Raw genomic sequence first — 23,132 nt, 5'->3', positions numbered from 1 at the left:
TCTCTTCAAGTGGGACTTACACTCTTCCATTCATCTTTCCATTTACCCATTCATCCATTAATCCGTCCGTGCATGCGTCTGTGCTTGCTGGTTGTCTTTGCCTCATGTCAGGGGTCTCTCCTTTACTAACCCACCGGTTCTTTCTGTCTATTCTCTGTCTCACCTCCTCCACCTCGCCCCTCGCCCCCTCGCCCTGCAGTCGGCTCACCCAGGGAGAAGTAGTGTGTCAGTGGGATTCGGACCCCGAGGCGGCGTGCTCTGTAGCGGAGAACAAGCCGGCCTCGCGACACTTCTACCCCATCGCCCTACTGCTCGTCAGCTCACACCTGCTGGTCGTGTGGTTAATTTTAAGTCTTGTTTTTCTGCTTGCAAAATATCAATAAAGTTGCTGACGATGCCATGTACTAACCTTGTGTGCGTCGGATGGTGATTTTTGTCTGTGCAGCTTGTTTTCTGGGAGGGAGGGAGTCTGGAATTTGTGTGATTTCATTGATTTTGCTTTGAAAGGGTAATTGGGTGGATACATAATTGAATTTGTACAATCAAACACAAGCTTTCGACTGTTAATCCGACTAGCAGGCTTGAGGATTGGATGGAATCGATTTAGAATGTAAGGGATTAAGAAAATACATTCTCTCCGCTAAGACATATTAGCCTTCTCTATTTTCACAGATACCATACTGTTGAACCTTGGAGGCTTTTTTTCTCCCGTACCTAAAGCATTGGCCATATAATACTATCAGAAGGACTGGAGATAAACAGTTATCTCTTCATGTCAATGACAGAGAGCTAACGTTCTGAGAGCTAGCATTGCGTTCTGGTTGGCTGCTCTGGCACAGATACCAAAGTGCTAACAGCGTAACTGAAGCCAATCACACTGTTACACACTCCAGTGTAAACTCCAAGCAGCTTGAGGGCACGTTCTTATCATAACCTCCAGTTGACCCCTGTCAGTTGAGGGACCCTCCTCTTCATAGAGACTGTGATTTATTTACTAAGATTCTACATTTAGTAATGTACTACATCTCTTCAATGATTCCTATGTCCTCTGGAATAGTGGACGTGGAACCCCCACTCTTCTTCCCCACTCCAACTATCTCCCCCTCTACTCTAAAGTAGAGCATAGTAGGATTCTGATGAGCAGGGGAAAAAATAGAGCCGTATAAATCAGTAGTGATATGCTCCAAGACACTTTCTCTCCCTCCGTTAGACTGCTGTTAGTGTGTTTAGGCAGTTAGACTGCTGTTAGTGTGTTTAGACTGTTAGACTGCTGGTGTCTGTTAGACTGTTAGACTGCTGGTGTCTGTTAGACTGTTAGACTGCTGGTGTCTGTTAGACTGTTAGACTGCTGTTAGTGTGTTTAGATGGTTAGACTGCTGTTAGTGTGTTTAGACTGTTGTTAGTGTGTTTAGACTGTTAGACTGCTGTTAGTGTGTTTAGGTGGTTAGACTGCTGTTAGTGTGTTTAGACTGTTAGACTGCTGTTAGTGTGTTTAGATGGTTAGACTGCTGTTAGTGTGTTTAGACTGTTAGACTGCTGTTAGTGTGTTTAGACGGTTAGACTGCTGTTAGTGTGTTTAGACTGTTAGACTGCTGTTAGTGTGTTTAGACGGTTAGCCTGCTGTTAGTGTGTTTAGATGGTTAGACTGCTGTTAGTGTGTTTAGGCGGTTAGACTGCTGTTAGTGTGTTTAGGCAGTTAGACTGCTGTTAGTGTGTTTAGACTGTTAGACTGCTGTTAGTGTGTTTAGATGGTTAGACTGCTGTTAGTGTGTTTAGGCGGTTAGACTGCTGTTAGTGTGTTTAGATGGTTAGACTGCTGTTAGTGTGTTTAGACTGCTGTTAGTGTGTTTAGATGGTTAGACTGCTGTTAGTGTGTTTAGATGGTTAGACTGCTGTTAGTGTGTTTAGATGGTTAGACTGCTGTTAGTGTGTTTAGATGGTTAGACTGCTGTTAGTGTGTTTAGATGGTTAGACTGCTGTTAGTGTGTTTAGATGGTTAGACTGCTGTTAGTGTGTTTAGATGGTTAGACTGCTGTTAGTGTGTTTAGATGGTTAGACTGCTGTTAGTGTGTTTAGATGGTTAGACTGCTGTTAGTGTGTTTAGATGGTTAGACTGCTGTTAGTGTGTTTAGACTGTTAGACTGCTGTTAGTGTGTTTAGATGGTTAGACTGCTGTTAGTGTGTTTAGACTGCTGTTAGTGTGTTTAGACTGTTAGACTGCTGTTAGTGTGTTTAGACTGTTAGACTGCTGTTAGTGTGTTTAGATGGTTAGACTGCTGTTAGTGTGTTTAGACGGTTAGACTGCTGTTAGTGTGTTTAGGCGGTTAGACTGCTGTTAGTGTGTTTAGATGGTTAGACTGCTGTTAGTGTGTTTAGATGGTTAGACTGCTGTTAGTGTGTTTAGATGGTTAGACTGCTGTTAGTGTGTTTAGATGGTTAGACTGCTGTTAGTGTGTTTAGATGGTTAGACTGCTGTTAGTGTGTTTAGATGGTTAGACTGCTGTTAGTGTGTTTAGATGGTTAGACTGCTGTTAGTGTGTTTAGATGGTTAGACTGCTGTTAGTGTGTTTAGATGGTTAGACTGCTGTTAGTGTGTTTAGATGGTTAGACTGCTGTTAGTGTGTTTAGATGGTTAGACTGCTGTTAGTGTGTTTAGATGGTTAGACTGCTGTTAGTGTGTTTAGGTGGTTAGACTGCTGTTAGTGTGTTTAGGTGGTTAGACTGCTGTTAGTGTGTTTAGATGGTTAGACTGCTGTTAGTGTGTTTAGACTGTTAGACTGCTGTTAGTGTGTTTAGATGGTTAGACTGCTGTCAGTGTGTTTAGACTGCTGTTAGTGTGTTTAGATGGTTAGACTGCTGTTAGTGTGTTTAGACGGTTAGACTGCTGTTAGTGTGTTTAGATGGTTAGACTGCTGTTAGTGTGTTTAGGCAGTTAGACTGCTGTTAGTGTGTTTAGGCAGTTAGACTGCTGTTAGTGTGTTTAGGCAGTTAGACTGCTGTTAGTGTGTTTAGATGGTTAGACTGCTGTTAGTGTGTTTAGATGGTTAGACTGCTGTTAGTGTGTTTAGATGGTTAGACTGCTGTTAGTGTGTTTAGATGGTTAGACTGCTGTTAGTGTGTTTAGACTGTTAGACTGCTGTTAGTGTGTTTAGACTGTTAGACTGCTGTTAGTGTGTTTAGACGGTTAGCCTGCTGTTAGTGTGTTTAGACGGTTAGACTGCTGTTAGTGTGTTTAGGTGGTTAGACTGCTGTTAGTGTGTTTAGACTGTTAGACTGCTGTTAGTGTGTTTAGGTGGTTAGACTGCTGTTAGTGTGTTTAGACTGCTGTTAGTGTGTTTAGATGGTTAGACTGCTGTTAGTGTGTTTAGGCGGTTAGACTGCTGTTAGTGTGTTTAGGTGGTTAGACTGCTGTTAGTGTGTTTAGATGGTTAGACTGCTGTTAGTGTGTTTAGATGGTTAGACTGCTGTTAGTGTGTTTAGATGGTTAGACTGCTGTTAGTGTGTTTAGACGGTTAGACTGCTGTTAGTGTGTGTAGATGGTTAGACTGCTGTTAGTGTGTTTAGGCAGTTAGACTGCTGTTAGTGTGTTTAGGCAGTTAGACTGCTGTTAGTGTGTTTAGGCAGTTAGACTGCTGTTAGTGTGTTTAGGCAGTTAGACTGCTGTTAGTGTGTTTAGGCAGTTAGACTGCTGTTAGTGTGTTTAGATGGTTAGACTGCTGTTAGTGTGTTTAGATGGTTAGACTGCTGTTAGTGTGTTTAGATGGTTAGACTGCTGTTAGTGTGTTTAGGCAGTTAGACTGCTGTTAGTGTGTTTAGACGGTTAGACTGCTGTTAGTGTGTTTAGACGGTTAGACTGCTGTTAGTGTGTTTAGACGGTTAGACTGCTGTTAGTGTGTTTAGATGGTTAGACTGCTGTTAGTGTGTTTAGATGGTTAGACTGCTGTTAGTGTGTTTAGATGGTTAGACTGCTGTTAGTGTGTTTAGACTGTTAGACTGCTGTTAGTGTGTTTAGACTGTTAGACTGCTGTTAGTGTGTTTAGACTGTTAGACTGCTGTTAGTGTGTTTAGATGGTTAGACTGCTGTTAGTGTGTTTAGACTGTTAGACTGCTGTTAGTGTGTTTAGGCGGTTAGACTGCTGTTAGTGTGTTTAGATGGTTAGACTGCTGTTAGTGTGTTTAGATGGTTAGACTGCTGTTAGTGTATTTAGACTGTTAGACTGCTGTTAGTGTGTTTAGGTGGTTAGACTGCTGTTAGTGTGTTTAGATGGTTAGACTGCTGTTAGTGTGTTTAGATGGTTAGACTGCTGTTAGTGTGTTTAGATGGTTAGACTGCTGTTAGTGTGTTTAGATGGTTAGACTGCTGTTTGTGTGTTTAGGTGGTTAGACTGCTGTTAGTGTGTTTAGACTGTTAGACTGCTGTTAGTGTGTTTAGGCGGTTAGACTGCTGTTAGTGTGTTTAGATGGTTAGACTGCTGTTAGTGTGTTTAGATGGTTAGACTGCTGTTAGTGTATTTAGACTGTTAGACTGCTGTTAGTGTGTTTAGGTGGTTAGACTGCTGTTAGTGTGTTTAGATGGTTAGACTGCTGTTAGTGTGTTTAGATGGTTAGACTGCTGTTAGTGTGTTTAGATGGTTAGACTGCTGTTAGTGTGTTTAGATGGTTAGACTGCTGTTTGTGTGTTTAGGTGGTTAGACTGCTGTTAGTGTGTTTAGACTGTTAGACTGCTGTTAGTGTGTTTAGACTGTTAGACTGCTGTTAGTGTGTTTAGATGGTTAGACTGCTGTTGGTGTGTTTAGATGGTTAGACCGCTGTTAGTGTGTTTAGATGGTTAGACTGCTGTTAGTGTGTTTAGATGGTTAGACTGCTGTTAGTGTGTTTAGATGGTTAGACTGCTGTTAGTGTGTTTAGACGGTTAGACTGCTGTTAGTGTGTTTAGACGGTTAGACTGCTGTTAGTGTGTTTATATGGTTAGACTGCTGTTAGTGTGTTTAGGTGGTTAGACTGCTGTTAGTGTGTTTAGACGGTTAGACTGCTGTTAGTGTGTTTAGACGGTTAGACTGCTGTTAGTGTGTTTAGATGGTTAGACTGCTGTTAGTGTGTTTAGACGGTTAGACTGCTGTTAGTGTGTTTAGACTGTTAGACTGCTGTTAGTGTGTTTAGACTGTTAGACTGCTGTTAGTGTGTTTAGACGGTTAGACTGCTGTTAGTGTGTTTAGACGGTTAGACTGCTGTTAGTGTGTTTAGACGGTTAGACTGCTGTTAGTGTGTTTAGATGGTTAGACTGCTGTTAGTGTGTTTAGACTGTTAGACTGCTGTTAGTGTGTTTAGACTGTTAGACTGCTGTTAGTGTGTTTAGACTGTTAGACTGCTGTTAGTGTGTTTAGACGGTTAGACTGCTGTTAGTGTGTTTAGACGGTTAGACTGCTGTTAGTGTGTTTAGACGGTTAGACTGCTGTTAGTGTGTTTAGATGGTTAGACTGCTGTTAGTGTGTTTAGATGGTTAGACTGCTGTTAGTGTGTTTAGACTGCTGTTAGTGTGTTTAGACTGCTGTTAGTGTGTTTAGACTGCTGTTAGTGTGTTTAGACTGTTAGACTGCTGTTAGTGTGTTTAGATGGTTAGACTGCTGTTAGTGTGTTTAGATGGTTAGACTGCTGTTAGTGTGTTTAGATGGTTAGACTGCTGTTAGTGTGTTTAGATGGTTAGACTGCTGTTAGTGTGTTTAGACTGTTAGACTGCTGTTAGTGTGTTTAGATGGTTAGTGTGTTTAGATGGTTAGACTGCTGTTAGTGTGTTTAGATGGTTAGACTGCTGTTAGTGTGTTTAGACTGTTAGACTGCTGTTAGTGTGTTTAGACGGTTAGACTGCTGTTAGTGTGTTTAGACGGTTAGACTGCTGTTAGTGTGTTTAGACGGTTAGACTGCTGTTAGTGTGTTTAGATGGTTAGACTGCTGTTAGTGTGTTTAGATGGTTAGACTGCTGTTAGTGTGTTTAGACTGCTGTTAGTGTGTTTAGACTGCTGTTAGTGTGTTTAGACTGCTGTTAGTGTGTTTAGACTGTTAGACTGCTGTTAGTGTGTTTAGATGGTTAGACTGCTGTTAGTGTGTTTAGATGGTTAGACTGCTGTTAGTGTGTTTAGATGGTTAGACTGCTGTTAGTGTGTTTAGATGGTTAGACTGCTGTTAGTGTGTTTAGATGGTTAGACTGCTGTTAGTGTGTTTAGACGGTTAGACTGCTGTTAGTGTGTTTAGATGGTTAGACTGCTGTTAGTGTGTTTAGGCGGTTAGACTGCTGTTAGTGTGTTTAGGCGGTTAGACTGCTGTTAGTGTGTTTAGATTGTTAGACTGCTGTTAGTGTGTTTAGGCGGTTAGACTGCTGTTAGTGTGTTTAGGCGGTTAGACTGCTGTTAGTGTGTTTAGGCGGTTAGACTGCTGTTAGTGTGTTTAGATGGTTAGACTGCTGTTAGTGTGTTTAGATGGTTAGACTGCTGTTAGTGTGTTTAGATGGTTAGACTGCTGTTAGTGTGTTTAGATGGTTAGACTGCTGTTAGTGTGTTTAGAGGGTTAGACTGCTGTTAGTGTGTTTAGATGGTTAGACTGCTGTTAGTGTGTTTAGATGGTTAGACTGCTGTTAGTGTGTTTAGATGGTTAGACTGCTGTTAGTGTGTTTAGACTGTTAGACTGCTGTTAGTGTGTTTAGATGGTTAGTGTGTTTAGATGGTTAGACTGCTGTTAGTGTGTTTAGATGGTTAGACTGCTGTTAGTGTGTTTAGGCGGTTAGACTGCTGTTAGTGTGTTTAGGCGGTTAGACTGCTGTTAGTGTGTTTAGATGGTTAGACTGCTGTTAGTGTGTTTAGATGGTTAGACTGCTGTTAGTGTGTTTAGATGGTTAGACTGCTGTTAGTGTGTTTAGATGGTTAGACTGCTGTTAGTGTGTTTAGGCGGTTAGACTGCTGTTAGTGTGTTTAGGCGGTTAGACTGCTGTTAGTGTGTTTAGATTGTTAGACTGCTGTTAGTGTGTTTAGATTGTTAGACTGCTGTTAGTGTGTTTAGGCGGTTAGACTGCTGTTAGTGTGTTTAGGCGGTTAGACTGCTGTTAGTGTGTTTAGATGGTTAGACTGCTGTTAGTGTGTTTAGATGGTTAGACTGCTGTTAGTGTGTTTAGGTGGTTAGACTGCTGTTAGTGTGTTTAGATGGTTAGACTGCTGTTAGTGTGTTTAGATGGTTAGACTGCTGTTAGTGTGTTTAGACTGTTAGACTGCTGTTAGTGTGTTTAGATGGTTAGTGTGTTTAGATGGTTAGACTGCTGTTAGTGTGTTTAGATGGTTAGACTGCTGTTAGTGTGTTTAGGCGGTTAGACTGCTGTTAGTGTGTTTAGGCGGTTAGACTGCTGTTAGTGTGTTTAGATGGTTAGACTGCTGTTAGTGTGTTTAGATGGTTAGACTGCTGTTAGTGTGTTTAGGCGGTTAGACTGCTGTTAGTGTGTTTAGGCGGTTAGACTGCTGTTAGTGTGTTTAGACTGCTACTGTTATTCCGTCTTTAAAACAGCAACTGTAGGAGTGATCCCAGAATGTAGGAGTGATCCCAGGGAATAGGAATGATCCCAGAGTGTAGGAGTGATTTCAGCTAACAGTGTAGGCACAGCGCACAAACGTTTCTCAGTCTTAACCTGCCAGGTATGGGATGTTTACAGACTAGAGGGAGGGAGGAAGATCCAAGAATGAATACACTGATAAAATCCAAACGAGTTGACAGAATTTGAAAATGATTCACTTGGACATGCTGCCAGGTATGGGATGTGCGCTACCACTGACTGAGCAAACATGGCTATGGACCGTTCTGAATTTATGGAACGGATGCATGCAAGAATTTGGCTATTTACATTGACTGGAAATAAATATAGATAGGCGTCATTTAATTAATCTTGGCCTGCGAATCGCTTTCTCCAGTTGGCTACACTGAGCTCTAACACCAAACATCATAGTTTCTAAAATGAAGTACTGCAAGACAGCGTATATATATATATATATATAGTATGGGCTGATATAGGCAAATAATGTTAGATCGTCATGTAATGGACCACATGAGAATTTCTGGTAATATATCCTCTATCTGCGGCAGAAGTGGGCACATTTTGATCTTGCCTAGGCTGCAGAATTGCTGGGACTTTGGTTGTTTGTCCCTCCCTAGACGTAGTTTGACAAACCCAGTTTTAAATAATAATTTGCACGGGCATCATGTTGCACCAAGAGCTCCATGGCCATTGAGGCCATAGTATAAACGGATGCGAACCCACGACCTTCCATGTAACGCTCTCGAGGTGAAAAACAGTTTGTCAGTCTGTATATCTAAGGCTCTGGTCTGTCCTAGGTGTGAGGGGAAAGGTAGGCATGTTCTCATCTATACTTTGTTTAATTATTATTTTGGATAGAGGGAGGATCACTTTTGTCAAGCGTTCAGGGAGGGTCAGGTGAAAATATATTTGGACTAAATTAGGGTCATCCATTTTAATTTCAGAGAGGTCTGATTTTTTCGATGTATCCCTTATTATTAATAACTTACCTTAGCTGTCCTACGGGTAATATTTAACTGTTGTCTGTCTATTATCTGTTTCCCATCTGTACGTCTCTTACTCAGTTGTTGGTTGTTGTTTTCCATACTAAAACACTTTTTGAGAAAATGATTCATAATTTCATTTCATTCTTCTTCCCTCCTTTTTGTCATCATGGCCACGCCACCAAACCAGGGAGGGATGTCGGATTGAGAATGTGCAAAAGAATATTAAATGCCGGAAGTATGCCTTCAACATGCTGCAGCTGATGGCATTCCCCAAGATCTACCGGCCGCCGGAGGGGACCTATGGGAAGGTTGACTCCTAAACCCAACCTATATATAGGAACGAAGACGGCTACGTCCTGATTCTCCACCCTCCACAGGGAGTGTGCATGTGCACACTTTGGGAGAAGTGTAGGGAATCAGGACACAGCCGGTGTAAAAACAAACCAAATGATTCCCGACGAAATCTAATCCAAGCAGTAAATATAGTAGCAATAGAAATATAGCCATGCACTGCAGGTCCAAATGTAAAAAATAAATAAAAGGTTTAGGTGTTTCTGATATTGGCCATGTTATGCAATGTTGCTGGGACACACTGTTTTGTACGAGTTAAGTTTGTCCGTATTTCTTGTTCAGGCGTTTCTTTGTCATTTTCTTAATCGTTGAGTCATAGTTTGTAAGATCTGCGAAGCGTGTTGCTTGCCAATTGAGCATACTTTCTCATGCTCTGTTTCTGAAATGCCTTAAAGGTTAGTCACATTGGCACAAGTAAACACAGTAACTCATTTGCGTCAGACAACATGGCTTGAAGGAAGCCTTGAGAAGGTTCTATAAGTTTGAGAAAAAGCTGAACAGACTTTCCCGTTTAGCTTGTTGTTCATGTTCACACGGGTCTCTTTTGTAGAAGGCTGTCTGTCCCTTAAGGAGCCTGAGAGAGCTTACTGTAAATACAATTTAATTCCATGAATATGTTCTCTCAATCTCAATCATGGTTGCTTTTACGACCACCTCATATTTTTTGGTACAATAATAAACTCAATCGTAATGTCTCACAAAATATGTTGAATTACTGCCATATCTATCACATGCTGTATATAACTTTACTTTTGTTTAAAAATATTGTTTTCCTTTATTTTCCCTCCACAATCAGTCAATTGAAAACCAAACCATAACCCTTTTGTATCATAATATTTATTTTTATATCCTTTTTTAATCCGCTTTTATGCTTTATTCGGGGTCACTGTCTTGGATTCAAAAGCATCCAAGGCTCTTCCTGTATGGTAAATATCTTTGTTTGCGCTTTGCAATGTGTTGCATTCCTGTTTATTTAATTCAAATCCATTTGATTAAATTGCTTGAGATGGATGTTAATATCTGTGTTCATCTTTTCATAATGTCTATCTAATTAGGGCAATGGATGTTGATCTCTCTGAGGCAGGAATGTCCAAATAAGAACACGCACGCACGCACGCGCACGCACGCACAAAAACTCATTCTCGCCTCATTGTTTCCTAATAGGGAACTGATCTGAGGTAGTTCCCTTTTTCACAATATTGGCTTCCAACTCCAACCAGTTCAATGACTGACCAGGGTTAGAAAGGGGTTTGCTACATTATCTCAGTCAGTTCTTTGGCTTTATAATCACTGGCTTCCTTTTCGCTTTTCTATGGAGAGGCACTGTATGTAGTAAACGTTCTGGAAATCTATTACTAGGGAACCTTCATTCTGAATCTAGAGTGATGAAGGAACACTAACGTTACATAGAGTTTTTTGTACCTCTTCTTGGAAGGAACTGATACATAGGATGCATCCCAAACAGCCCCCATATTCCCGTGTATAGGGAACAGAAGTAGTGCACAGGGTTCCATTTGGGACATAAATACGGTAGTTCTTATTTTTTTGCATCATTTCAGGTTCTTCCCAGCATCTTGGAATTACAATGAATCACATGATCTTCAGAAAATAAATGAGCCAATGGGGTGCTCCGTTGTCCAAAAACACCAAACTCTCCTGGAACAATAAGATATCCACAAAACCATAGTTCTGCATTTCAAGTACAGGAGAACACAACCCTCAAAACAAAACAAAGAAAAAGATCTTTGAAGAAAAACATCGGGTTCCTTTCAACAATATACAGAGGGCAATATTCTCAGTACCAGCATGTTATTCTGAGCATTCGTCCAAATATTTGGAGAGAACGGGGAGAGATGAAACGGAGGCAGAACAATGGGACTGAGGTGGTGTTATGGCGTTCGTGCGTCTCGCCTCGTTGGCCCTTTGTGTTTCTGGTCCCCAGTCAGTCCCCTCCGTGTTCAGGCTGGGTCCAGGTGGGGTCTGGTCTCTCTGGTGGTCACACACACACACACACACGCGCCACTCATTCTCGCCTCATTGTTTCCTAGTAGGGAACTGATCTGAGGTAGTTCCCTTTTTCACAATATTGGCTTCCAACTCCAACCAGTTCAATGACTGACCAGGGTTAGAAAGGGGTTTGCTACATTATCTCAGTCACTAATATTACAAACCCTTATCTGAAATTCCAACACTGGGCATTCCAGAGCTTGAGCAGCAGCTTCAGAAAACTAAAGAGCTCACGGGCAATTGGCTGGAAAATGGACTCCTGGTGTACCACTGACGAAGACATGGCGGAGGTCAAGAAGGAAGCGTTGGAGCGTCTGCGTCCGTACCTCTGTGAGAAGCTAGTGGCCGATCGCCACCTGGACTACCTTCGGTCCAGGAGGGTCCTTACGCGGGACGACGCCGAGGACATCTGCTGCAGGGTGGGGAACAGCAAGAAGACCGGTAGGATGCTGGACTACTTAGCCGAGACCCCCAGGGGTCTCGACTACCTCGTGGAGTCCATACGCCGAGTGAGGACCAAGGACTTTGTCATCGGGAAGATCACCAGCGAAGTCGAGGCGGTGAAGATGGAGAGGAGAGAGGAGGCCATCTTGTCAGCAGCAGGTAGTTCTTCGCCGGTCTGTATATGCAAAGAGAGAACTCCCTTTGTGTCGTTTCAGAGTGACAGTACTGGATACAAAGGCAGTAGTGAAGCACAGTCCATCCAAACCTCTCTGTCCAACTCCGAAGACAAGTGGGGTCAAAATGAAGCATCCTTTTCCTGGAGTGCCCTTCCTGAAGGAGTTAGTGTGTCTTCTCTACCCAGTCTCCCGAAACCAGGAGAGCAGGGCGCCCCTTCAGTGCCCCTTGAGGACACCGAGCCCGGGACCTTAGAGTCTGAGATCAGTGACCAGTTTCACACCCTCCGTTCCTTTTCAAACCCCTTTCTGTGATGGAGTAATACAGAATGTCTGGATTCAAACAGACAGTTTGGATTATATGGGGACAGTAAAGGGTTAGGTTTTATTGTTTCATAACTGTACATGTCATCGTTATCGAATGTTTTATTTTCCATATCATAAAAGCCTACAGTGAATCCACGAGACGTGGTTTCTGACACGTTTGTTCTAGCAATAAAATGTTTTACTAAAAACGTTATTGAAATGCAAAAAATCCTGTAGTTCTCAATCAGGAAACAAACAGAACTATTACAAAATGGATGTGTGCCAGAAAGTTGTACTGGAGAGCTTTAGTTTCATATCAGGAAATGGAGCAAGGCAGAGCTTCCTGTTTCTTTGGGGCACAGTCCCACTTCATGTCCCTATTTGAACTTCTGCCAGGCACCCATATTCTAGGAAATGATCAAATTAACATGTTTATGTTTTCTTGGGATTTTATTTTGATTCAGGATGTGCAATTTTGACATACTGACGAGAACTCAAGGGAAACTAGTTAGGGACAGTTAGTGTGTATATGACTTGGATAATGAAACAAAAACACGTAAAGCTCCAAATAGGCATTTCAATGTGTTAATAAATATGACAAAAGTACAGATGTAAAAGTTATTATATACAAAAATATAAACAGCTAGTTACAATTAAACTTGAACTGAGAGGTAATATACATTAGGACACAAGCACTAGCTGTCACTCTGCTAATTTCTTCACATACTATCATGACCAAAGGTAGAACACAAACAACATTTTTTGCTACGTTATTTATGAAAAACAATTTAAACACATATTTCCATTATATTCGACGGACAGTTTGCGGCTATTCTCTCCAAAAGGCGCTCCATGTTGTAGAGGAATATTGTGGAGTTGGCAACTCTCTGTGCCTCACACGGTGAGCATCTAGAACTGTTCTGTAAATGCAGAAAAAAGAGAAGCAATATAATTGACATTTAGATGAAAGCAGAGTGACATTGGCATTCAAAACACTGTTGCTGCTAATCAAATGAATGCCAATTAAAAATGTATTGTTGAACAATTGGAAGTATGGACCGTCAGGACTTCTGACAACACTACATTGCTGTTGTACCATACATATTTGGGATAAACTTCAGAACTTATTTAAAGGTTAACTTACATATTGGCGTTCATGTTCTTCCAATGTTTTTTTCCGATGGTGGATGGATGTTTTTATTTGATCATGGTCGTTATCTGTGACCTGCATGTCCTCGATCAGGACAACCTCCAACTCCAATAAGTAACAGTGCATGAACTTAAACAGGCAGTTGTCCTGGGGAAGAACAGAACCACAGGCTGTGTTACAGTATATACACAGACTATAAAACATTGATCTGGAAATCTATAAAAGTATGCAAAAGAGGTATGTTATAATCATGGCATTACAATCTGGGGCAGACTGGGACCAGAAATCGGCCCTGGCATTTCTAACACACTGGACCCTTTTTTTCCATGACGCCCCACACCGCATTTTCAAAGGAACCAAAATAAAAAACTGTTTGTGACAGTGTGTTCTATGTATTGCATATTGCTACAAGAACTTACATTGTAGATGTCCTCATTGGTAGGAGCATACAAACAGGCATCTGATTTCTGACAAGAAAGAAAACCACAGTTGTATGAATAATTTCTTCTTATCCTTCAATGTAACACATGTTACTAGTCCTTTGAAAATTCCCCTTTACCCTAATTTCACACCAAACACGCCATAGCAGGACTACAGGACATTCATTAGCTGTAGTCTTACTTCTATGGTACTTTTCAACCGTTTCAAGTCCTCCTGAAGCTCTTTAACGTCTTGTATTGTCAGCCCGGGAGTTTCAGCAGCACCAGCAATGGGCAAATGTGCGGTGGCACTCAGGCAGCTTTAATAGAAGAAGTACGGATGAATACAGGGATGATACACAACGTAACACACAACACAATGAACTAATATGTCCCTAGTTTATTTAGTTATGATTGTGGTAATCTCTTTAAGGATTTTATACATCATATGGTTAAAAAAAGTGTTAATTTCCAATCAGGAGTCTGAAATAATACAGGCTGTATCACAACTGGCCATGATTGGGAGTGGTGGCGCACAATTGGCCCAGCGTCATCCGGGTTAGGGTTTGGCCGGGGAAGGCCATCATTGTAAATAAGAATTTGTTCTTAATTGCTTAGTTAAATAAATACAACAAAAAATGTCAAAAGGCATGCATGTACTCTTTTATTAGGGGTGCACAAATCAGCCCCTCAAGTTCCACTTGCTGGTTCTTGTTTCTCCCTGGTCCCTAATTGATTAATGTACAGTACCAGTCAAAAGTTTGGACACACCTACTCATTCAAGGATTTCTTTGTTTTTACTATTTTCTACATTGTAGAATAATAGTGAAGACATCAAACTATGATAACACATATGGAATCATGTAGTAACCAAAGAAAGTGTTAAACAAATCAAAATGTTATATTTGAGATTCTTCAAAAGTAGCTACCCTTTGCCTTGACAGCTTTGCACACTCCTGACATTCTCTCAACCAGCTTCATGAGGTAGTCACCTGGAATGCATTTCAATTAACAGGTGTGCCTTGTTAAGTTAATTTGTGGATTTTCTTTCCTTCTTAATGCGTTTGAGCCAATCAGTTGTGTTGTGACAAGGTAGGGGTGGTATACAGAAGATAGCCCTATTTGTAAAAGACCAAGTCCATATTATGGAAAAAACTGCTCAAATAAGAAAAGAGAAATGACAGTCCATCATTACTTTAAGACATGAAGGTCAGTCAATCCGTAAAATGTCAAGAACTTTGAAAGTTTATTCAAGTGAAGTCGCTAAAACCATCAAGCACTATGATGAAACTAGCTCTCACGAGGACTGCCACAGGAAAGGAAGACCCAGAGTTACCTCTGCTGTAGAAGATATGTTCATTAGAGTTAACTGCACCTCAGATTGCAGCCCAAATAAATGCTTCACAGAGTTCAAGTAACAGACACATCTCAACATCAACTGTTCGGAGGAGACTGCATGAATCAGGCCTTCATGTTCAAATTGCTGCAACGAAACCACCTTTCAACTAGGCAAGTCAGTTAAGAACAAATTCGTATTTACAATGACAGCCTACAGTGGGTTAACTGCCTTATTCAGGGGCAGAATGACAGATTTTTACCTTGTCAGCTCGGGGATTCGATCCAACAACCTTTCGGTTACTGGCCCAACACTCTAACCACTAGACTACCTATCTCCCCAAATCTAAAGGACACCAATAAGAAGAAGAGACTTGCTTGGGCCAACAAACATGGACATTAGACCGGTGGAAATCTGTCCTTTGGTCTGAAGAGTCCAAATTTCAGATTTTTGGTTCCAACCGCCGTGTCTTTGTGAGACGCAAAGTAGGTGAACGGATGATCTCCGCATGTGTGGTTCCCACCGAGAAGCATGGAGGAGGCAGTGTGATGGCGCTTTGCTGGTGACACTGTCTGTGATTTATTTAGAATTCAAGGCACACTTAACCAGCATGGCTACATGCTACACAGCATTCTGCAGCGATCATTTGTTTTTCAACAGGACAATGACCCAAAACACACCTCCAGGCTGTGTCAGGGCTATTTGACCAATAAGGAGAGTGATGGAGTGCTGCATCAGATGACCTGGCCTCCTAAATCACTTGACCTCAACCCAATTGATATGGTTTGGGATGAGTTGGACCGCAGAGTGAAGGGATGCTCAGGATATGTGGGAACTCCTTCAAGACTGTTGAAAAAGCATTCCAGGTAAAGCTGGTTGAGAGAATACCAATAGTCTGCAAAGCTAGGCAAATGGTGGCTACTTTGAAGAATCTAAAATATTATATATTGATTTGTTTAACACTTTTTGGGTTAGTACATTATTCCATGTGTTATTTCAGAGTTTTTATGTCTTTACTATTATTCTACAATGTAGAAAACAGTAAAAACTATGAAAAACCCTTGAATGAGTAGGTGTGTCCAAACTTTTGCCTGGTATGTCATTGGATGACTGGAGAGTCCATGCACTTGCTTACCCAGGTGCCAATAAGTGTCTGACTGAAGGAATACCAAACTGTGGCCCTTGAGGACAGGAGTGGTGCACCCCGGCATGAATGTTTGAAGCATTCAAATGCCCAAATATATTGTAACGACCCTGGGTTTATAAGCGCGGAAATCGACTCTGCCGCACAGTCGATAGCGCGCCGGACTTCGGGCTAAAAGGTCGAGGGTTCGAGACCTGCCCCCTGCTGTTTCATTACAATATATTCTAATAGCATGGAATCAAGTGTCAAACCCACTATGGGCACCATAGCAATAGATTTCCCAGTGCGCAATAGTGATGTAATGAAGACATAACAACATTATTAGATTTACCCTCAAAGCAGTAAGATGATGTCATCGCCCGGCTGTTTAATAAATGAATCGTAATCTTAGCAATGCACTTGACTCTTGAAAGTGTATAGATACGAGAACCTCACGAATGCTGAGTAGTGCATGGCTTGGTGTCATACAAACGGATTACAGGGAGCATGCAGGGAGTTAGTGAACGGAATGAATGCATAACAGCTACGCTCCTGGCCATGCAAAGTTAAAGCTACATTTCAAGCTCTCTGTAAAAACACGTACATCAGAAATGTAATCAAACTGCAGCAAGCAATGCTGCTGTGTGTGTTTCATAAGGTGCTATACCTCAATATTAAGAAGCAATTCCAGAGCTCAGTGTTCAGATACTGGTGTTGATAGAAATTGAAGCCCCAGAAGAGACAGATCCATCGCACTCTTTTCTAGAAACAATCACACAAAAAGAAGACACATTGGAATGCCTTGTTGTTCAAAATCCACAGGAATTTTTTTTCTAGCGCCGGTCAACGCCCAGAGCTAGATGTTGTCCCCAAGCTGGGTCACAGCCAAAACTATGTGAAAGTGAAAGTATTTTTTTACTATTGACAGCTTCTGAGAGAAAGTAACTCTTTTTATACATTCATTGGAAAATAACAGAAGAACATACAGTTCTGGCATTATTCCCTAAATATTCTTAATAAACCCGTTTTTAGCTGATAGATCTGAACGTTAACACAGAGTGAGCTTTCTTGTTGAATTTCTGAAATAGGTAACAATGTTTACTGGTTAGGGATGGTTATTGTAAATTTAACAGTCAGATACTCTCCAGATCAAGGCAAAATAGCCTACTAGTTGTCTGGTCTACAGACCACAGATGTGTTACTTCAGCACCAAGTGGTTTAAATGTAATTTACAGTTAATTGTGCCAAGTGTCCCGTGTGAGGACAAGCTATTGAAAAAAACGTATTTTCAACCAACAAATACGCATTTTCAATCTCTTTTTAACGTCAATGTCAGTAGGCCGGATGAGTCATCACAAGTCAAAAATCTATTTCCAAACTCCTGTGATTGACAAAGTAAGTTCACTAGGTTATAAACATAGTGGCAGTGTGCCACGCATGGACTTTGTTTCATGAAGAAGCACTTCGATCCGATAATTTCACTGTGTGGCTGAATAATATGACAGAAGGCAATGTAAAGAGAAGCCGTGGTTTAGGCTAAATACATTTACTCGCCACGCATATGCATTAGGTATACAATAAAACAAGTTTAGAAGTCAGACTGTCGCAGGAACTCCCTAGAACCTTTACTTTTTAGCGATAACCTTGTAGCCTGTCAAATATTGTACCCGAACATAACCTATACAATGTAGGCTAATGACAACTTAACATTTGTAAATTGCATACCTTTGCCCTGCGCTCCAATAAACGAATGCAAAAAAGGAGCACTGTCAAAAAACCTGTCATCAGCGTTGTTCGCTGCCCCCCTAGCAGTTAGGGCAAAAGCCAAGATCACATTCTAACATTATCCGAGAGTTATCCATTTCATGTGTCGTAAATTCCAACCATTCGTTATGGCAAGTTTCCAGATCAAAGAAACGTTTGGCTCAAGTATTGCACGAGGACATAAACTCTGTGCCCTCACCCTGAACACATGGTGCGCGGAATGGCGCTCTCACCAGCGCTGGCTTTGCTGTAGCCTAGATGCTGCACACACCCTCACAACATCGTCATACTCACATGGAAGCGGGTGTTTGATGTCAATCCTCAACTTCTATGAATGACTATTTAATTCAAATTACCTCTAATACTATAAATATTTCACTGTAATCCAATTATACCTTGCAGTGAAAGAACGTCCAAAGAAAGGCTATATGAAATTCCCGGAGATTATGAAGAATGTCTCCATTAATATAGTGTTTTAGTCCACCAGAACCTATTCTTAAACCCGGCTCAAGTAGAGTAAACATTTAGTACCCACTCATTTACCACACCTGTGTTTGATAATGCCTTTAATGGGTGATGGATGGCTGCACAATGCGAATCACATAGTTCCCAAGTATTCCCACGCATAAGAGAGAGAAACATTTGATCGTATACAAACGTAACGAGGTTTTAAATTATGTTTTAGTCAAACATTATCTGTGTGGGCTTCATGCAGTCAATTTGCCTTCTACAAATTATTTGTATTATGTTCTGCCCCCCGACCATCCGCTCAAGAAAAAAATCGTCCCGCGGCTGAATCTAGTTGATGATCACTAGAGTACGGTTTGACCTATACTGGAGGTAGATGGGAGTTGTTGATCACCCGTCATGGATATTAGACTTACTTATCATTCACATATATGACTACCCATAACCAAGTAGCCTACATCTGATCTGACACTACATTACACTGACAAATCACTACTCAAACTATCATTGTAGTGCCACTAGAGTAGACTATTGTATACAAAAAATGAATCTACAATTAACATAGGCCTACAGAAAGAGCATAACGTTTATTGTGGTTTTAGATCCTATTGACTTAGCAGTGATAGGGCAGCTACAGCTTCCACACAGTTTACAGATTCCAGACCTGCCAGCCTTGAATAAGCCTAATGTTTTAGTATACCACTTCAGCGCAGTGGCGGCACCCTGGCCCCACACTGCTCAAATCATAGGAAAATGCACTTTTTTAAGCCTAATAATGCTGTTGGCAGAAGACTGGCTCAATATGAATGGTAGGCTATAAACTGTTATGGGTACTTGGTAATTGTCTGCTCTTCAGCAGCGAAAATACTGTATGTTTAAATGTAAAATCTGGGGTGTAATCATTAGTCCAGTTGCGAAATGTTGTTTTGCAACTAAATCGTGAGTTTCTATTGGAAAACTCCAGGTAAGTCCGTTTAATAAACATTTTGCAACAGATCGGCGGAGTGAATACACTCCAGGGTTCTTCCTGGTATTGTCTGACAGGGTGGAGATTATGTAGGTCTACAGTTGGGTAGGGGAGGTCTGGAGTGGGTCAGTCAATTTCCCTCTCATGAAGTTTTGCTTAAAGAAAAAAAAAAGACAATTTCCTGAAACCTAGAGTCTTAAAGCGCAACTATGCCACTTTTCAAAATCATATTAATTAGGGCTAGGGCCTATATATCTAGCATCAAAACGGTGTCTACATACAGTATATGAAAATGCAGTATTTCTATGATCTGTGGTTAAAAAGACAAGTTCCTAAAAAAACGTCTCTGTGACATCAAAGTGTGGGATTAAAAGTTTAAAAAAGAAATAAAAAAGAACAAATACCTTATTTACATAAGTATTCAGACCCTTTGCAATGAGACTCAAAATTGAGCTCAGGTGCATCCTGTTTCCATTGATCATCCTTGAGATTTTCTACAACTTGATTGGAGTCCACCTGTGGTAAATTCAATTGATTGGAAAGGCACACAGCTGTCTATATAAATCAAATCAAATTGTATTTGTCACATGCGCTGAATACAACAGGTGTAGGTAGACCTTACAGTGAATGCTTACTTACAAGCCCTTGGAGGCCAAGCAGTTGCCATACCAGGCAGTGATGCAACCTATCGGGATGCTCTTGATAGCAGCTGTAAAACCTTTTGAGGATCTGAGGACCCATGCCAAATCTTTTCAGTCTCCTGAGGGGAATAGGTTTTGTTGTGCCCTCTTCACAACTGTCTTGGTATGCTTGGACTATGCTAGTTTGTTGGTGATGTGGACGCCAAGGAACTTGAAGCTCTCAACCTGCTCCACTACAGCCCCGTTAATGAGAATGGGGGTGTGCTCGGTCCTTCTTTTCCTGTAGTCCACAATCAACTCCTTTGTCTTGATCACGTTGAGGGAGAAGTTGTTGTCCTTGCAGCACACGGTCAGGTCTCTGACCTCCCCCCTATAGGCTGTCTCATCGTTGTCGGTGATCAGGCCTACCACTGTTGTGTTATCGGCAAACTTGATGGTGTTGGAGTCGTGCCTGGCCGTGCAGTCATGATTAAACAGGGAGTACTGGAGGGGACTGAGCACTCACACCTGAGGGGCCCCCGTGTTGAGGATCAGCGTGGTGGATATGTTGTTACCTACCCTAACAACCTGGGGGCGGCCCGTCAGGAAGTCCAGAATCCAGTTGCAGAGGGAGGTGTTTAGTCCCCGGGTCCTTAGGTTAGTGATGAGCTTCGAGGGCACTATGGTGTTGAACGCTGAGCTGTAGTCAATGAATAGCATTCTCACATAGGTTTTCCTTTTGTCCAGGTGTGAAAGGGCAGTGTGGAGTGCAATAGAGATTGCATCATCTGTGGATCTATAAGATCCCACAGTTGACAGTGCATGTTATTAGAGCAAAAATCAAGCCATGAGGTCGAGAGAATTGTTTCTAGAGCTCTGAGACAGAATTGTGTTGAGGTACAGATCTGGGGAAGGGTACCCAAAAAAAATTCAGCCGATTTGAAGGTCCCCAACACAGTGGCCTCCATCATTCTTAAATGGAAGAAGTTTGGAACCACGAAGGGTTAAATGGGCAGTGAGTGTCGGCATATTTACATGCATAATCTCACATTGACTGCTGATCAGAAAAATGACGATACTGCTATTCTAGATGCTTTGGAGGACTATTTTAAGACCACAATTAAACGTCATATATGAGAGATACCTCTGTAGCCGCTGTAAACAGGATACAGATGAACAGTTTTATCACTCGATTGCTGGAGAGAGCTGCAACATGCCAGTACTGCGGACTGAGGGACGAGATAAGAGAGTGGCTGTCACGGATTCCCCCGGTACTGCTGCTCATTCCGTTCACCATCTCCAGAGGTCTACGTCACCGGCCTTCTAGGCGTCACTGAACTGGATCATTACAACCAACCCCGGACTGTCTTGTCTCATTACGCACACCTGGTTCCCATTCCCCCTGATTAGTATATAATATATGTGCCCTCTGTTCCCCATTGTCCTTGTCGGTTATTGTTACCATGTCCGTTGGTCCTGTGAGTACCTGTGCTGTTGTTTCGGCTTCCAGGCTACGTGTTATTGTGCACTTGTTTTACGGGTCTCGTCCTGTGTATTATTTAGAGGTTAACACCTCGCTCTTTTGTTTGGGTGGAGAAAATAATACCCCCCATTACGTATTCCTGCGCCTGTCTCCAATCATTAGACAACGTGACAGCAGCTCGTGTTAGACATTGCGAGTGAAGGAACAAGACGCCGATTTCTACGATAACGGGATCTTAGTCTACCAGAGGCTATGGAAATATGAAGTGGAGCTGAGGTAACTGAGAAACATGAGGACGATAGATGGAATACAAGTGGATACAGTGAATGCAACAGAGAAACAGCGGAGGTACAAACCACAGGAGAGTGCACCCATGAGAGGTCAGGTGACATTACATGACAAAAACAAAATAGTGTGGTAACAATCACAAGCGAGTAGAGAGCAATGTCCAGCTTATGGCAAAACATGCAGGTCTTGTGGCATCACAAATCACTCTGCCAAGGTGTGCCAGGCAGGGGACAGATCAGGCAGAGTAAAGAAAATGCATGTTGTGAAGGATAATATACAGAGAGGGGGAGGCTCTGACAATGATGAACCGGTCTACACCACGGAATGCATCAGTAAGGCTCACTCTCAGGGACAGACATGTTTGGTGCAGCTAAGACTGAATAATAAAAGGCCAGCTTGACACAATGTAATGAGCAAGAGAGTGAAAGAGAGAATATCACCAATTATAAACTGGGTGGTTCAAGCACTGAATGCTGATTGGCTGACAGCCATGGTATATCAGACCATTTCCCATAGGGATGACAAAATATACATGTTTTACTGCTCAAGCACAGACTACTCTTTGAACTTGTTGAGACGGACCAAAATCCACCACTCTCTGGTTCTACATGTTAGCGCTTAGGACTCATGACTGACACAATACCAGCAGAGTGAAACAAAGTGGAGCAGTGTCTCAAAGGGCCTTTAACCAAAGAACAGCTGCTGAGTGCATATTATGACGTTTTCAACGATCCAGTGGTCTGTGCAAAGGAGATGTCCACTTCATACTGGACCCAAGTTGCACCCCTGTACAATGCGCACCACGGAATGTGCCTGTAGCCTTGAAGGCACGAGTGAAAGCCCAACTGGAGAAATATGAACATGATGGATACATCACCCCAGTGACTGTGCCGACACCCTGGATAAGCAACATGGTCATAGCCAGAGAAGATCAGATTATGTATGGACCCAAAACCCTTTAATCAAGCACTGAAAAGTCCTCACTACCTAATGCCAATATTAGAGGATCTGTTGTACAAACCATCTAAGGCACGCGTATTTACGCTGGTGGATGCCAGAGATGCCTTTCTCCAGTGTAAACTAGATGAGGACAGCAGTAGGATGACAACGTTCTGGATGCCATGGGGTCGGATGAGATGGCTGACACTTCCCTTTGGGCAGTCCGTGGTCCCCGAGATGTATCAACGTAAGCAACAGGAACTGCTGGGGGACCTCGAGCCTATCGCAGATGATATTCTTGTTGCCGGATGCGGGGACTCCAATGAAAAGGCAGAGCGTGAGAACGACAACAATCTGTAGCAGGCACTGATGGAGCGGTGCAGGGAGGTGAGACTCAGGCTCAGTGTGCTAAAGCTGCAGTTCAGTTTCATGGACACGAGGGACTGAGAATAGACCCAGAAAAGACCAGGGCTGTACTGAACACGCTGACGCCCACGGATGCCAAAGCAGTACAGCTGTCTGAAGTGTTTGAGCCTCTTCACCGGCTGCTGGACAAGAACAGTGTGTGGCACTGGCTCCCTAAACTTGGCCAAGCTGTACAGGAAATAAAACGCCTGAAGTCTATCACGCCTGTTCTGAGGTACTATGACGTCTCGAAACTGGTCACTGTGCAGAGTAACGCAAGTAAGAATAGCTTAGGGTGCTGCCCAATGCAACAGGGACAGCCCGTGGAGACTG

The 23,132-nt window shown here is 42.2% G+C and overlaps 3 protein-coding genes across 7 annotated transcripts in view; 2 read left to right on the top strand and 1 right to left on the bottom strand.

Moving 5' to 3' along the window:
- Positions 1 to 9,924, top strand: part of LOC120034789 (type II inositol 3,4-bisphosphate 4-phosphatase-like) — a 150,196-nt gene extending 140,272 nt beyond the window's left edge. For 4 of the 5 annotated variants that reach the window (XM_038981403.1, XM_038981406.1, XM_038981402.1 and 1 more), the window contains one exon: positions 200 to 409. In XM_038981403.1, coding sequence (XP_038837331.1) covers positions 200 to 383 — 184 coding nt within the window. In that variant the 3' untranslated portion in view covers positions 384 to 409. Of the gene's footprint in view, positions 1 to 199; positions 410 to 8,743 lie in introns of those variants that run through there. The other variant, XM_038981400.1, reaches the window with a different exon arrangement.
- A 104-nt stretch (positions 9,925 to 10,028) lies between these two features.
- LOC120034796 (B-cell lymphoma/leukemia 10-like) lies at positions 10,029 to 11,981 on the top strand. Its single transcript, XM_038981418.1, has one exon. The coding sequence runs from the start codon at positions 11,166 to 11,168 to the stop codon at positions 11,844 to 11,846; it is 681 nt and encodes a 226-aa protein (XP_038837346.1). The 5' UTR covers positions 10,029 to 11,165; the 3' UTR covers positions 11,847 to 11,981.
- A 143-nt stretch (positions 11,982 to 12,124) lies between these two features.
- LOC120034798 (interleukin-15-like) lies at positions 12,125 to 17,834 on the bottom strand. The gene is made up of 6 exons (XM_038981420.1): positions 17,591 to 17,834; positions 16,533 to 16,627; positions 13,609 to 13,726; positions 13,407 to 13,454; positions 12,982 to 13,134; positions 12,125 to 12,757 (listed from the first exon to the last, which is right to left on the bottom strand). Exons 1-6 carry the CDS (start codon positions 17,648 to 17,650, stop codon positions 12,626 to 12,628), a joined length of 606 nt encoding a protein of 201 aa, XP_038837348.1. The 5' UTR covers positions 17,651 to 17,834; the 3' UTR covers positions 12,125 to 12,625.
- Positions 17,835 to 23,132: the final 5,298 nt, after the last annotated feature.

The sequence above is a fragment of the Salvelinus namaycush genome, chromosome 42, assembly GCF_016432855.1.
Source record: "Salvelinus namaycush isolate Seneca chromosome 42, SaNama_1.0, whole genome shotgun sequence".
Classification (NCBI taxonomy): Eukaryota; Metazoa; Chordata; class Actinopteri; order Salmoniformes; family Salmonidae; genus Salvelinus; species Salvelinus namaycush.
Note: the sequence above shows the minus strand (reverse complement) of the source record. Positions and strands in the feature narration are given on the sequence as shown.

Bases quoted from the DNA above. Each gene is read 5' to 3' on its own strand.
- LOC120034796 (XM_038981418.1), top strand. From the start codon at position 11,166: ATGGACTCCTGGTGTACCACTGACGAAGACATGGCGGAGGTCAAGAAG.
- LOC120034798 (XM_038981420.1), bottom strand. From the start codon at position 17,650: ATGACAGGTTTTTTGACAGTGCTCCTTTTTTGCATTCGTTTATTGGAG. The intron at 13,455-13,608 runs GTAAGACTACAG...CTTTCTTGTCAG, and splicing joins GGTTGAAAAGTACCATAGAA to AAATCAGATGCCTGTTTGTA. The intron at 13,135-13,406 runs GTAAGTTCTTGT...GTTCTTCCCCAG, and splicing joins CCAATGAGGACATCTACAAT to GACAACTGCCTGTTTAAGTT.